This window comes from Labrus bergylta, chromosome 15 (genome assembly GCF_963930695.1).
Source record: "Labrus bergylta chromosome 15, fLabBer1.1, whole genome shotgun sequence".
Lineage (NCBI taxonomy): Eukaryota > Metazoa > Chordata > Actinopteri > Labriformes > Labridae > Labrus > Labrus bergylta.
The window spans coordinates 2,509,420-2,524,419 of NC_089209.1; the positions used below are offsets into that span (position 1 = coordinate 2,509,420).

At 44.3% G+C, this 15,000-nt stretch overlaps 3 protein-coding genes across 8 annotated transcripts in view; 1 reads left to right on the forward strand and 2 right to left on the reverse strand.

Moving 5' to 3' along the window:
* Window positions 1–7,839, forward strand: part of senp6a (SUMO specific peptidase 6a) — a 24,460-nt gene extending 16,621 nt beyond the window's left edge. For 4 of the 6 annotated variants that reach the window (XM_065963690.1, XM_065963691.1, XM_065963693.1 and 1 more), the window contains 12 exons: window positions 1–111; window positions 1,324–1,517; window positions 2,316–2,506; window positions 2,588–2,704; window positions 2,798–2,920; window positions 3,020–3,112; window positions 3,940–4,286; window positions 4,646–4,734; window positions 4,877–4,959; window positions 5,071–5,139; window positions 6,552–6,702; window positions 7,015–7,839. The exon at window positions 1–111 is cut by the window's left edge and continues 78 nt beyond it. In XM_065963690.1, the coding sequence (XP_065819762.1) occupies window positions 1–111; window positions 1,324–1,517; window positions 2,316–2,506; window positions 2,588–2,704; window positions 2,798–2,920; window positions 3,020–3,112; window positions 3,940–4,286; window positions 4,646–4,734; window positions 4,877–4,959; window positions 5,071–5,139; window positions 6,552–6,702; window positions 7,015–7,251 (1,805 nt within the window). In that variant the 3' untranslated portion in view covers window positions 7,252–7,839. The remainder of the gene's footprint in view (window positions 112–1,323; window positions 1,518–2,315; window positions 2,507–2,587; window positions 2,705–2,797; window positions 2,921–3,019; window positions 3,113–3,939; window positions 4,287–4,645; window positions 4,735–4,876; window positions 4,960–5,070; window positions 5,140–6,551; window positions 6,703–7,014) is intronic. The other 2 variants (XM_065963692.1, XM_065963694.1) reach the window with 2 other exon arrangements.
* A 1,736-nt stretch (window positions 7,840–9,575) lies between these two features.
* Window positions 9,576–12,148, reverse strand: LOC136182710 (tripartite motif-containing protein 16-like). The gene has a single exon (XM_065963696.1). It carries the CDS (start codon window positions 12,127–12,129, stop codon window positions 10,357–10,359), a length of 1,773 nt encoding a protein of 590 aa, XP_065819768.1. The 5' UTR covers window positions 12,130–12,148; the 3' UTR covers window positions 9,576–10,356.
* A 2,568-nt stretch (window positions 12,149–14,716) lies between these two features.
* The window catches only part of LOC110004287 (uncharacterized), a 6,155-nt gene continuing 5,871 nt past the window's right edge, over window positions 14,717–15,000 (reverse strand). Inside the window, exon 7 of the mRNA XM_065964069.1 lies at window positions 14,717–15,000. This exon is cut by the window's right edge and continues 2,456 nt beyond it. The gene's annotated coding sequence lies outside the window, so the exon portion shown is untranslated.

The window sequence follows — 15,000 nt, forward strand, 5'->3', positions numbered from 1 at the left end:
AACTTCCAGTCTTGTTCTTTCAGACGACTCAGGAGGAGTGCGTCCGCCTGCGCGAGCAGCTCAACATGTCACAGGAGGAGGGGGGCCAGTGGTACGACTGTGCAGGAGACCGTGAGTACTAAAAACACAACATGCAACACATCCCTCTGTCGCTCGTCTTGTCTTTAACACCGCGTCCACCCAGCGCTGGCTGTGTGCTCTGGAGTGTCTCCATGACAACAGTCTGTTGATAACGGCCGCTGTATGACCCACAATGCTCTGTTACTTTTTACTGCATGTTCTATTTCATCCCTGCTGACCGCCAGAGGCGGTGCTTAAAGCACTGAATATTCCCTTTGCGCATGCGCAGTTCGAATATGTATACCAACAATGTCACTTGTGACCCCTGGATGACCCGAGCGAGGTTATATCTTCCGGTGTCATCCGGGGTTCTGTTCCTTTTTTCTTCTCGCGTGCAGTTTGCGTCTACTCCTAGAGCATTAGCCGAAGTTAATTGTATGGAACTTACGAAAAGGAAAAAAAAGAACAACATTTGTTGAACTACTTAAATAACAGTCGCTGGTAGATTTGGGACCGTGTCGGTCGGAGCGGCGAAGTTTTCGCCCTCCAAGGGCTGCGACGGCCGTCCAACCCTCTTTAGGGAACTGTTTGTTTTGTTTGTACCTGACACCGGTAGGGTAGCCTCTCACTCCCCTCTACGGACGTAAGGTACGTGTTTCGTTTTATTGAAATTTCCTGGCAAATTAGTGGCTGTGTTTCGCCGAAGCTAATTAGCCAAAGTTTAAGTTGTGGTTACAATCCTTGACGGTGAAGGCAGCGTTGCGCTTCCCGCTCCCGGTACCAGTGGGTAGCCTACTTTGTTTATTCTGTAACTCTGTATTATTACCTAGCCAGCTGTGGTTCTAAAGCGCTGAGTGAACGGGTTCAATTCTGCTCAATGAGGTAGATAAGCAGGATTCCTCATGACTTTGCTGGTATAAGTCATTCAGTGCTTTATCATTCGGGTCATTCAGGATTCATAGAACCGTAGTTACATTTGTAACTTTCGTTTTATATTTGAGATGGAGCGCCGGTTTCTCTCTACTCATTGAAAACTGAAAAAAGACGATGGTGTTCAGAAAAAAACGCTAGGTGGACACGGGGCCTTAACGAGTAAAATCCAGTTTTATTGCATCATTTATGAATCATAAACTTAAATACTCCTGAATCTGAAGATGACAGATGTTATTTAAATCCATCTCTTAACTCTTTTACTTCTCTCATTGCGTCTTAATCTCACCAACCCCCTCCCTCCCTGCGCATCCTTCCTCTCTCTCCCTCCAGACACGGACGAGAAGTTCATCGTCCTGATCTTCGAGAACGGCCTGGTGATGAACGAGCAGATCATCCTGGAGGACATCCTGGGAGAGATCGGCAAGACCAACAACCTGAGCAACTTCCCCGCAAAGCTCACGTTCGAGGAGGCAAACATCCGGCTGGTCAACTACAACAAGGCGTCCAAACAGAAGGAGGAGAAGGTGAGCATAGGGTTGGAGATAGACCGCGGCTTATCTGTACTGTCATCAATGATTCATCCGAGCAGCAGCACTCTTTGGTTAATTATTAAAACACTGCAAAAGCTGAATCGAGACGATATTTGTTATCTGTCCCATGATGAGACGGTCAGTAGGTGGAGATTTAAAAGCAGGGTTGGTCATTTTCCTCCAGATCCACTTTTTAAGATTCTGGTGTAAATTGTCTTTAGGTCCTGACAGAAATTAATAACTGATGTTCTCTGAAAAAGAAAACAAAGAAAATCCATCATCTGTATCAGTTTGTAAGTCTGTAAAAACTTTGACCAATGTCTGCCACGAGGTACCAATCTGATGAACCAATCAGACGCCTCCCTGTCTCCTTGCTCGCTCTCTACCTCATGCGTGCACGAGCCCACACTCAGAGCATGAGCTGAGGTCCGCTTCTGGACTAACGGCGCTCGTGCATGTAAGTGAGGGGGCGTGGCTTAAGAAGGAGCACAGAGGGGAGGGGGTGCAGACGGAGCACTGAGGGAATGCTACTTTCAAAATCATGCTAGTTTCAGAAAATTACCAACCCTGCCTTTAGAAGCCGTTAGTTTATAACGAGTTGAATTTGCTCGACTCTATCGGTTTGTAGCTTCATTGAAGGTTACATTTCGCATTTCTGGGACGTAACTGAAACACCAAATCGTTGAACACGCCTCGCGTGTTTTGTCACAGAATGTGTCTAAAGAAAAAAAAAAACAGAACATGAAGTTTGTGTAATCCGTGCTCCTCACAAACTGTTCCTCTCTGCCACAGAAGACCGCTCAAAGCCCTTCAAAAGTTGCCCATGTCTCCCTGGTTACCAAGGTTACCCCGGTGACCCCGGTCACCATGCCGACGAGAACACGCATGGCCACGCGCCAGCACAGCAGCACCTACGACGACGGCGGCGAAGAGGAGGAAGACATGACGGACCTGCAGCCCACCTTCTCCGGACCGATCATCAAGTGAGCGACTCCTCCCGTCAGGTCGCCGACGTCCGAGAATATCATCTTGATGTAACGCCGTTGTTGTTGTTTGTCTTCCAGGTTGATGGTGTACCCGCCTCCTCCAGCCAAAGGAGGCATATCGGTCACCAACGAAGACCTCCACTGCCTTAACGAGGGAGAATTCCTCAACGACGTCATCATAGACTTTTATTTAAAGTGAGAATTTGCGTCAATTGGTCGTTATCTCGCCCTTCCACCCTGAAGTCATCACTTCCTTTAACTCTCTCTCTCTCTCTTTTTTTTTTTTAGATATTTAGTTTTAGAGAAATTGAAAAAAGAGGACGCACAAAGAATCCACGTCTTCAGCTCCTTCTTCTACAAGAGGTTGAACCAGAGAGAGCGCAGGACCGTCCCGGACGCCGCCAACCTGCCGTGAGTTTTTTCCCTCAGAGCAGCTTTTTCAAACGCCGTCCATGTTTCATCCAAATGAAAGACAATGTCTTTACGTTGTTTTGTTTTTTGATTCCTCAGAATCCAGAAAAGGAAGCACAACAGGGTAAAGACGTGGACTCGGCACGTCGACCTTTTCCAGAAGGACTTCATTTTTGTTCCCATCAATGAGTCGTGAGTTTCACGCTCGTTTGACATTTCCCACAAACATGCACGCTAGGGCTGGTTAAAAAAAGAGTTTTTTTCTTTGTTGTAATGACACCCCTCTCCACTAGGGGGCAGTGTGGGTGCTGTGAATTCAAGTCACTTTTGATCATACTGTACTTTCATGTTTTATTCTTTGGTATTAAAGAATAATGCAATAATAAAATACATTTAACAAATACAAGAAGGTACTGTGAGTAGTTATCTCGGTGTTTCTCTCACCTATGTGTAATATTAAATCGATATCGAAGCATATTGATCAATATCGAATACCCAGCTCTAATGCAAACACGTCTCCCAGTCATGACCCGTACACTCTCTGTACAGCTTTTTTGTAAATATGTTTTGGCATTTGAAAGTCTAGACCAGGGGTGGGCAACTGGCGGCCCGGGGGCCACATGCGGCCCCCATCAACCCTCAATGTGGCCCTCAGGTAAATTTTTACATATCAATTAATTGGAAAAATGAAGAAAACAAAATCAAAGCCATCTGGCATGAAACCAAAAACATCATAATAATATTTGATCACTGGTATATGTTGAGTTAAATTTGAGACATAATTGATTTTAATCGTTTTTGTATCCTACAATTTGGCCCTCTGGCAGTGAGAATTAAATTAATGTGGCCCTTGCTGTGACCAAAGTTGCCCATCCCTGGTCTAGACCCTGACCATCAGACCACCCTACTTTTCAGGTGTTTCAAAGAGAAAGCTCTTCTTGTATTCAGACCAATGACTTGAGTCCTGTTGTATTCTAAATCTTCAGTTCTAAACCAGTCTGATGTCTTTGTTCCGTCAGGGCCCACTGGTACCTCGCGGTCATCTGCTTCCCGGGCCTGAAGAGTCCGGCGTTCGAGCAGAACCCGCTCTACCACAGCCGGTTTCCAGCCTCCACCTCGACCTCCAACCCCCCCTCAGAGGAGATCATCCCAGATCACTGTCGCCCTCTGTCCCCGGACAGAGACGGTGTGGACAGCTCCTCAGAGGACCGGTTGTTACCCGGCTTCCTCCAGAGTCCAGAGGGTCAGAGCGACGGTGACCTCGCTAATGAGAACTCGACCTTGGCGGGGAGACAAGAGCCTTCAAACACTGTGTCGGCGGCGGGGTCGCGTAACGGACCGACGGACGCAGAGCAACCGTACACGAGTGAGTCTCTCCGTCTTCTGAACGCAACAGCCACAGATCAGGACTCACTGAGCGTCTTTAACAGTGAGCACAGGGTGTAACCCCGCCTCTCAACCAATGACAGCTGGGATAAATATAAAACAGCGGCCGTTGTCATAGAAACAGGACGGACATGCAGCACTTCTCTTACGCTAGGTGGACACTTGACCTAAGAGGAAGAGGAAGAAACAGGAGTATAAAAGCGAGAAAAGGAAGCGTGAAGATGATGAGGATTAAAAATCAACATGGAGAGAAATCTTTCAGTCAGACGCCATGTTTATTTGTTATGTAAATACACTTTGATGTGTAATAACGGCGTGCTTTTGTCTGGGATGTTTCAGGTGAGTTGCACAGAATCAGCGTTTGCTACGGTTCAGGAAAACGAGACGACGACACCTTCACCTTCTCTGACGACCAGAGCTCCTGTCAGGTACGTCACCCTCCTCACACCGCCTTCATGTGGTCGCTTTACACCCCCGGGGGGAGGGGGGTGGGGGTGGGGGTGGGGGTGGGGGTGGGGGTGGGGGGAGACCCAACAGAGACTTAAGTTTTACATTTATTTTGTGTTTCAGGATGAGTGCAGCGAGGACGGGACTGAAGACGCCGTCGCCTCAGACGCCTCCACCCTGGTGTCCAAACAAAACCTCTGCAGACAGTAAGTGCACTTCTGTCTTTTCACCAGCAGGAGGTGCTGCTGCTGCTCCAGATGATTCAAACAGCAGAGAGTGAGCTTTGACTGACTTCAGTTTCATCTCTCCTCCTGCAGGCCTTGTATCCTCATCATGGACTCTCTGCGAGGTCCGGCGAGGTCGACTGTGGTGAAAACGCTCCGAGAGTGAGTCACTGCTGAGATGATGCAGGAGTTTAGAGATTTAGGAACCTTTCTTCCTGATCTTAAAGAACATAAATGAGACAGAAGGAAGAAAACAGCGACACATGATCGTGTGTCGCACAAATAATTTGTTCTTTTTCTTGTCATCCTGGTTCAGATCCAGAAGTTCACTCAGAAAGAAACAGAAAAATAATCTCAGACAACATGTCAGAGAATCTGTCAAATTTAAAGTTTTCCTCAGACTCCCAATTAAAAAAAAGCCAGTTCAACATTTATGTTCTCATGCCGGACTTTCAAAATGTGACGAATGAACTGGAACTCCATTTCTACTGTCATGCCAGAAACACATCCTAACAAGCTTAATAACATTAAGAAGAACTCATTTATTCAACTCAAGTATTTTAAATATGGACACACAGCCAACATAAAAATGAGAATAATAAATACATTTAAACCTGCTCGTTATTAATTCTTTAATTATTATTAATTGTGTAACTGTGAACAAATAGTGGCAAAAAACAGGTCCAAAGTTATTAACTTGTTAGCTACATTAAGCACCCTGTTTTCATCTACCAAGGCATTATGGGAAATGTAGTTCCCAAAATAAGAGCATCATTACTCCATTAAAAACGACACAAATATTAGAACCCGGCTGATATGGGAAATTCTGAGGTCGATATTGGGGAGGAAAAATCTGATACCGATACTTTCTTAGTTCTTTGTTTGATCTGTAGAGAGAGATGTAGATATAAAGATTTTTATTGTGTTGATCCCTGAGATGCAGTCGTCAAACAAAGATTTATAACGAGGACAAGATGGTCACTCTGAGCATGTACGCGCTTCACCGCTCAACACTAGAGAGTGATGATGCTTGTTGTAATCTGCTGGTGACGGAGAACTGCTTGTTTAATACAATGATGCTCGAATAAAATTATGTTTGACTGGTGAATAAAACTAGAAATATCGGCGCATTTCTGTGATAAAATTGGCCGATACCGATCGTATATGGATATGCTGATATCAGCCGATATTATCAGTATTTATTGATAATAATAATCATAATTAATAATAATAATAATAATAATAACAACAGTATTTAGTCCCTCTTTTTTGGTGCTCTTTCAAACGTTTTTTAGGCCACAGAGTCAGAATTTAAAACGACCATAGCTCACCGTGCAGTTTCACTATAATAAACCAAAACAATAACAGCTGAGTTCAGGAGGAACATGTCCAAATTGTAGTTTGAAACTCTCTCTGACCATTTATAATGACCATTTTACCTGGATGATGATTCTAGTTATGAGTTGTTGTTTTTTTAATCTTCCGTTGTGACTCTTTGAATAAGGTGAGTTTAACCAAACCAACAGCTCAGGTTTGTGTGTGTGTGGCTCTGAGACTGAGTGTGTTTGTTTTAGGTACCTGGAGGTGGAGTGGGAGGTGCGTAAAGGGACTCAGAGGAGTTTTGGGAAGGATGTGATGAAGGGCTCGAGCCCACGTGTGCCTCAGCAGGATAACTTCAGCGACTGTGGAGTCTACATCCTGCAGTATGTGGAGAGCTTCTTCGAGGTGAGACCGAGAACTTGATTTCAAATCCTCCCCCCTGAAAACCTAAAAGATAAGAGTCTGCAGCTTCCTCCTTCAAAATAAAATACAGGTACAAGCAGTAAACGCTACGTCCTGCAGGGGGGTGGAGCTTCAGGGGGGTGATGAGCTCATAGACATGTAAAGCCATAATTGTTATAATTAAGCTGTAACCATGCTGAGGCCCTGTTAGTCCTGGAGCGGTGTGAGTGCAGGCCAGCCAGAGGGGGAGATGGGGAGGGGGGGCAATCGTGCCATAGAATTGTAATAACAAATTTTTGTTCTCTTTTTTTGCAGAATCCCATCCCGAGTTTCCACCTGCCCGTGAACCTGTCCGAGTGGTTTCCTCAGCAGCGGATGAAGACAAAGCGTGAGGAGATCAAGGATCTGATCCTGAGGATTAAAGAGCAACAGGAAGTGGACAAAAGGGAGTCGGACCAGGTCGAGGCGCCAACCGGCTCTTCTGAAGAGCCCGAGATCGAAGAGACTTCTGGGTCCACGGAGCGGCCTTCAAACTTTCCCATCAGCCCCTAAACCCCACCACCACCACCTTCCTCTTCCTGTTTTATCCTCGGTCACTCTGGGGGTTCAGTGAGAGTGGGGGCGGAGCCTGATTGTACGCTGCTGGTTTCACGTCTCGGTTGTCTAAAAACGGTCCCTTAACTTCCCTCCATCACCACAGACATGAAACACCTTTAAATTTGTATGGAATAAAAAGTGTAAATATGCTGGAGTTCTCCCACTGCCTTTGTAATTTTACCGTCTCCTGACTCAGTCGTGAAGCGGCCCCCGTTAAGTTATGTTTTCATCCATGTTCTTCTCTCCGGGAGAGGATCCATCGCAGAAGAAACTGCGGCGCTCTTGCATCCTTATTTTGTATGCTTTCTAGTTGTGTAGAGGAAAAAGAACAAAGACTCTAAAAGAAACTGAATAGAAGACGTTGCTGTTCTTTGTAAGTTATCGATCCACGTGTCTGGAATAAAAAAAAAAAGAAAAGAAAATCGTTTTCCTGAAGTTTGACTTCCAGGTCACGGGTCTCAGACGTAGCTCAGTGCTTGTTGTGTCTCTTCCATGTGGAGTGGATCCATTTCAGCATTAAAAGAAACACAGATGCAAGAAGCACTTCTTTGGACTTAAGAGTTTGATTTGTGCTGTCTGGGAAGTTTCTGTCGTTTTTTTTAATGTTTATTTCTCGGCCCTGAGATGTTTGGAGACTAAAAGAGTTCATTTCAAAGTGCTGATTGTTTCAGATTTTATGTAAAGGGATTAAAAATGAAACGAGCCAAAAGATATAGGAGGGAAGAGCCTCATGTTGAAGAAGAGAATCGATTTAAAGGCAGACTGAGAAAGATTTGTTTTAAAAAAAAAAAAAACCAAGAAAAAGTTAAGATAAGAAAATAATTCAGCCTTTTTGCCTTCACCAGTCAGGACGGCTGAAGGGAGACAGGAAATGCTAGGAGGAGAGAGAGGGGGGGAGGGGCGTGCAGAGAAGGGCCGAGGTGGTACCCAAACCCACGACCGCTGAAACGAGGACTACAGCCTCTGACGCTACAAGACGGCTAGGCTACAGGGGCCGAGCAAAAATATCATCTCTCTTCAGGGAGCTGGTGGCCTAGTGGTTGGAGCGCCCACTACATGTACAGAGGCTGAAGTCCTCGAAGTGGACGGCTCATGTTCAGGTCCGACCTGTGGCTCCTCTTAAGCATGTCGTTCCCCTCTCTCTCTCTCTGGTTTCCGACTCTATCCACTGTCCTGTCTCTACAATAAAATCTTTAGTGTGACTGTTCCAGCAGAGACTTCAGCCTTTTTCACACATGCACGTTCACTTCTCTGGAAGTTTTCCAGGACAAGCTGCCTGTTCACACACATCCCAAAAGCCAGATTTAGATTTATGCGTCGGATTTTTGCCGAACTCCGCTTGACCCTTTACCTACACCTCCTCAAACTACGCATCGAAACAACGCAGAGTGCTCTGGGTAGCAGCGTATTTTCTGCATTCACATCATGTCCAGTGTCCCCGCTGTTTTGAAAATTCTGCAGAAGGAAGAACGTTACGAGTTGGTGGAATCAACTGTTGCTCAATATTTATCATCTCAAACTCTCGACGTTAAATGCTCAGTTCCAGTCGCCATGGTTACCTGTTCACAAACAGGGACAACAGATGGAAATTAGCTAGTTAGCTAAATCTGGTACAAAGCATCTCTTCTCTATAGAGAGTAATGGTTTTTTTGGTACACTGTCCCTGATAAAAATAAATTAATAAACTAACGAGCAGAGAATGTGGCAGAACCAAAAACTGGACATATACTGTGACAAGCATGATTGAAATCGGACCGCCAACTAGCATTTGTAGTTTTTTTCAGAGCTTCACAGACACACTAGTATGTAGTGCTCACTACGCTGTAGCTACGATTCATCAGAAGTGTAAACCAGGCTTGAGAAGTGACGGGAGAGGGGAGTTCTCAGGAGGCAAAAAGCATGACTTCAGAAGAACGAGGTGAAAATGGTGGATGCTGTGATGAGCACCTGCTCATTAAAGGCATCAACGTAAACCTCAAAAGAAATGATGTGCAAGAAAAGAAGGCCAATTCTTAAAAATCTTAAAGGGGACATATTCTGACAAATCCACTGTGACATCACAAGGAGAGCACATTTGAAACGGAACATTTTTTTCTATGTTGTAAGACTTATGCAGACCACAAACAAAGGACTGGATGGGTTTATTTCACATGTTGTGGGTCAGTAGACTCAGGTTACACAGATATATGTTCACAAACACTGAAGAAGAGGATTTTAAATAATATGTCCCCTTTAAATGTTTTGACTTTTAACCTGAGCAAAAAAAAATCTAAACGAAGCCAAGTTTTCATTTTTATTTCTTTAACTGGTGGAAATGGGCTTCCATAGTTTGCAATGAAGACCAGAAGAAAACATTTAGTTCATGTGTGTTTATTCAGGATGTCAAACTTCAGTTTGTTCACACATCAAATCAGTAAAGTGTGTTCAATCATTTCATGAACACATTCACTTCATCCACACAATCACTTTGTTTGATCAGAATCTCCACTCACAGAAAACAATGATTTATCTCCTTATTGATTTAATCAGGAGGATTACATTTTTAAAACACCTCAGAGGACATTTTTACATCACTTTGAATATGAACAACAACATTTATTCTGACTAACTCATTTCTTTAAGTGTGATTTTATAGATTTTCTACAAATGTACAAAGTGGTGAGAAGAGAAAATCAGCATGAAAGAAAAGTTTTCTTCTCTCTCTCTCTTCAGACTCCTGAATCAGAACAGAAACAACAGAAAATATAAATGTATGAAAACAAATAATCAAACATGGAGAGCAGAGAGAAGTTGATATTTATCACTCAGAGAAATGTCAGTTCAGGTGAACAAAAGTCATCCTGAGCAGTGAAAGAGTCCACGGCTAAACAGACACAGGAAGGAGTGTCACTTAAAGACACTCAAACATTTACAGAACAGACGAGAAGAGGTCAAAGTACCGCCCATGAAGTTTGATTGACAGGTGACCACAATCAGATCTCAGCAATGAGCGTGGATAAAAATCAAGTTAAAGATTTAAAACACAGCAAGTTAAACATCTGTCTCATTAATGACTTCTGTCTATTTCAGTTTACACAACTCAGCAGAGTCTCCAAAACAACATAAATCTAACCCGAGTCCAGCATGTAGAGGCTGAGTGAATGTGGTCTGGACTCTGTGGAGGAGAGTCATGGTTTCAGAGATGCTGTAGAAGGACAGAATACCTGCTCTGTGATCCAGGTACACTCCTACTCTGGAGGACCGAGGACCTGAGACAGGAGTGCTGACATTGTTGTAATAAAAGTTATAACTGTTGTTGTTACAATATAACCTCCAAGATTTGTCATTACCTCCAAATGCACTCTCATTCGATCTCCCTGCTCTGCTGATATTCTTGTATGTGACTGCTACAGAAATTTCTCTTCCTCTCTTCTCCACTTCCCAGTAACAACGTCCAGTCAGACTCTCTTTACTCAGGACCTGCTCCCATCCAGTGAATCTGTCTGGGTGACTAGAATAAGGATGGATCTCTCTCGTTACTGTTACTTTTCTGTTCCCATCAGATAATAACAGCCGTGTGTTTGCTGTGTTTGGATCCAGTGTGATGTCACATGAATATTTTAAGAACTCAGCTCTGGTCTTGGGCTCTGGGTCTGGCAGTAAAACATCCACTTCAGTCACTGTCTGTGAGATGGTTGTCCATTTCTCTCTCAGGACGTCCTGTAGTTTATCTCTGACTTCTGACACAGCCGCTGTCACGTCCTCAAAGAACCTCAGAGGACGGATCTTGATGCTGGATGAGTGTGTAGATTCACTGAGTGGTGACAGTGAGGGGTAGTCGTGTAGAAACTGGTTGTGGTCCTGTGTGTGTGACAGCTTCTTCATCTCAGCGTCTCTCCTCTTCAGCTCAGTGATCTCCTGCTCCAGCTTCTCCTGAAGCTCTCTGACTCGACTCACTTCAGTTTGCTGCTGGGATCTGACCTGCTGCTTCACATCAGAGCGTCTTTTCTCCATGAGACGGATCAGCTCAGTGAACATCTTCTCACTGTTCCCCACTGTTTTATCAGCGGAGCCATTGATAGCCTCCACCTCCTGTTGGAGCAGCTTCACATCTTTCTCTCTGTCCTGGATTCTCTGCTGGATGTTTTGTCGACTCACCTCCAGCTCTCTCTGCTTCTCGCTCCTTTCTGCTGCAGCTGAGATTGTGTCATGACCTTTGTGTTCATCCATTAAACAGAGGTGACAGATAGACTGCTGATCAGTGCGACAAAATACTTTCATCACCTCATCATGACGAGAGCAGACATTCTCCTGGAGCTTCTTGGAGGGCTCCACCAGCTTGTGTTTCTTAAATGGAGCTGCTTCATAATGAGGCTGGAGGTGTTTCTCACAGTAAGAAGCCAGACACTGCAGACAGGACTTACAGGCTTTCAGTTTTCTCCCGGTGCAGACATCACAGGCCACATCTTCAGATCCAGCATAGCAGTGATCAGCAGGAGCAGCTTGGAGTCCAGTCTTCTTCAGCTCCTCCACTAAATCTGCCAACATGGTGTTTTTCCTCAGGTCAGGCCTCGCTGTGAAGGTCTGTCTACACTGAGGGCAGCTGTAGACTATCTTCTCATCCTCTGTATCCCAGTGGCTTTTAATACACTTCATGCAGTAGCTGTGTCCACAGGAAAGAGTCACCGGATCCTTCAGGAGATCCAGACAGATCGAACAAGAGAAGGTTTCCCGGTCCAGCTGAACTCCTTTCTGCGCCATTTCTCCTCTCGGTAACAACGACTGTCTGAGATTCACTTCCTCATAACTGAAAACAAGTTTCACCTCTGATCTACAAAGCATGTGTCTGTGCATGTGACTGTGCAGCTCTTGTTGGTTACACCCATCCTCAAGCTGTCGATCTAAAGGGGAGGGAACCAGGAAGTATGAGGACCGAGTGCAGCAGGCTGTGTTTGAGAGCAGGAAGAAGAGGGAGGGCTGATCGAACTACGATTCATTCCAGGAAGAGGAGCGGTTTGAGAGAGATACTTGTTTACAACAGAGAACATTTCTCTTTTAAAAACACTTCTCCTTTCAGATTTTAGAAAAGGTGTCACACTCACTTTATTTCAAAATAAAAGCAGGGTTGAATATAAACATCAAGTAAAGTATACTCTCAGTATAAGGAGGTACAAAACTTCTAAATATTGTAGAATGATCGAGGGTCGAGTTACTTTTACCACACAGGTTTATTGTAGGTGATTAACATACAGCTCCATTTTCAGGAGAGAAAATAACGCAGTGCAAAAGCGTGTTCTGCCTGTCGTAAAGCAGTCTAGTGCCGTAAACATAACGCTGTCGTAACAACTCCTGTAACAGTCTTTAACTTGGAGTACTGTCATCTACATGCAGATGTGAAAAATACAACCCGAAAAGGGAGGTAGTTATACACACATCAAGTAGGAGCAGGGCAGTTATAAACCAGCAAACTGAGGAAGAATGATTATAGTTACCCGTTTGAGTCAAAGGTCTGTATTAAACTGAGACATTTCTGTCAACACTTTCATGTTTTTTTCTGAATTGACAAAAACCAAAAACATTAAAGAGGACATGTTATCCCCCTCCTCCACCTTTTCAAACAGTCCCCAGTGGTCTAAATGAAACATCTGTGCTGTGCTTTGTTCAAAATATAACATGAATCAAGCACCAGAGGAGGTTTGTGACCCTGTATAAACCAGCTCTCTCAGAACGCTCCGTTTTGGTGTGTGTGTCTCTTTAAATGTAATGACCCCCCCCCCCCCCCCCCCCCTGAGTTTTCCCGTTAGACATCAATCCTCTGTAGAGAGAATAAAAGTGGAGGACCTGAGTAAAAGTTTTGTTCTAGTCTGGGGGTGGAGTCCATAGGTGGAGATACCCGGGGAGGGGAGGGGATATTTTTTTTACCAGAATCCCACTGTGACATCACAAGGAGAGCACATTTGAAACAAAGCATTTTTCTCTGTGTTGTGAGACTTATGCAGACCACAAACAAAGGACTGGATGGGTTTATTTCACATGTTGTGGGTCAGTAGACTCTCAGGTTACCAAAATATATGTTCAGAAACACTGTAGAAGAGGATTATTCAGAATATGTCTCCTTTAAAAAGAAGACCACCTATTTCCATAAATGAACTGATGCTGGATGTGCACGCACGCACACACACACACACACACACACACACACACACACACACACACACACACACACACACACACACACACACACACACACACACACACACACACACACACACACACACACACACACACACAGACACACACACACACACACACACACACAAGAGTGGACGGATGCAAAAAAACAACAACACACAGATTGAACCTCTTCCAAATTAAATAACAATGGACGAAGGGATTTCTTATTTAACGTGCACCAATGTTGGATGAAGAAACGGACTCAGTGTGCAAAGGCCTTAACTCTGAACTGGGTGTAGTGTGTCACTGTCTTCTCACCCTCTCCGGACTGGTTTCTGGACCAGGCTGAATCTCAGCAGGGTTCAAACTCTGTCTCTGAAAATGACTAGACTGTGATGCTTCAGCCACAGAGTACAGGATGGTGACACTTGGGTTAGGTGGGTTGTTGTTCCTCATTGCTGTGGGTTATTCTCTTCTGAGAAATGAGGGGGAAGTGTCTGCGTGTGAACGTGGGTACATCAACAGAGCTGTGCAGGTTTGATCTCTTTCACAGATACCTGATGAGCACCATAAAGCTCTTAAAATCAAACTACAGACGTTTTTATAGAACTACACGCTACATTGATTAAAAAAGATTTGATTTCTCAGCTTTCTATCTGCTGTTTGTTTGTGCTACAGTTTAACTTCTTCAACCTCAATGGCCCCGGCGGCCAGCGCTAGCAACGATTACAAGACGGGCCTGTCGGCAGCAGCCGTCTCACCGCTATATTTATATTTTCGCCATTATCAGTTTTCTCCATAGAGCCTATTAGCATAGCTTCCAAGCAATATGGTGGACGTTAAGTTTGGATTCTGGGAGTTAGTTCCCACCCACTGATCTGTGATTGGTCTGTAGCTTCAGTGGTCGAAAATATGAGGAACTAGTGTTGTAGTTTCACCCTGCTAACCGCAACAACTTCCAGTGACACAATATGACGATATTTGCATCACTGGAAGCTCCTTTTCAGACTTTCAGAACTTTCCAGTCTCAGGGGAAAATGAGGGCGGGATGCACGACCATTCAAAAATACTACCAGGTTTCTAATGATACAAAGCTTAATGCAAATGGGTGAAGTATCCCTTTAACTAACTGAGCCCTTGAATGACTGTTGTACTGTATGGGGATGCAACGATGTGGCTCTTGACATATTTATGTAAAACACAGCGAGACCCATATGCAGACTCGCAATGAATGATAAATGAAAAGGAAATGAGTCAGACGGTGAAATCAAAAGAAAACGTTGAGGTTTATTAGAAACTCAATAACACAGGAAACATCACAGGATGTCCTGCATCAGCTGTGCCCGCCCATAACCATTTCCTTTCCTGTTGCAGAGCAACCCCGGCAGCTGCAACAGAGCTAGCAAACATAACTGATGTCACATAACTGAACCTATCATTTGAATGATAATTTCAAGTTTCAAGTCGTCTTTCTTTTTTTTAATCGTAGTTTTGCTAACAATTCGATTGATTTAAATCTATTATTTAAAATTAAAAGTGCATGACTTATTG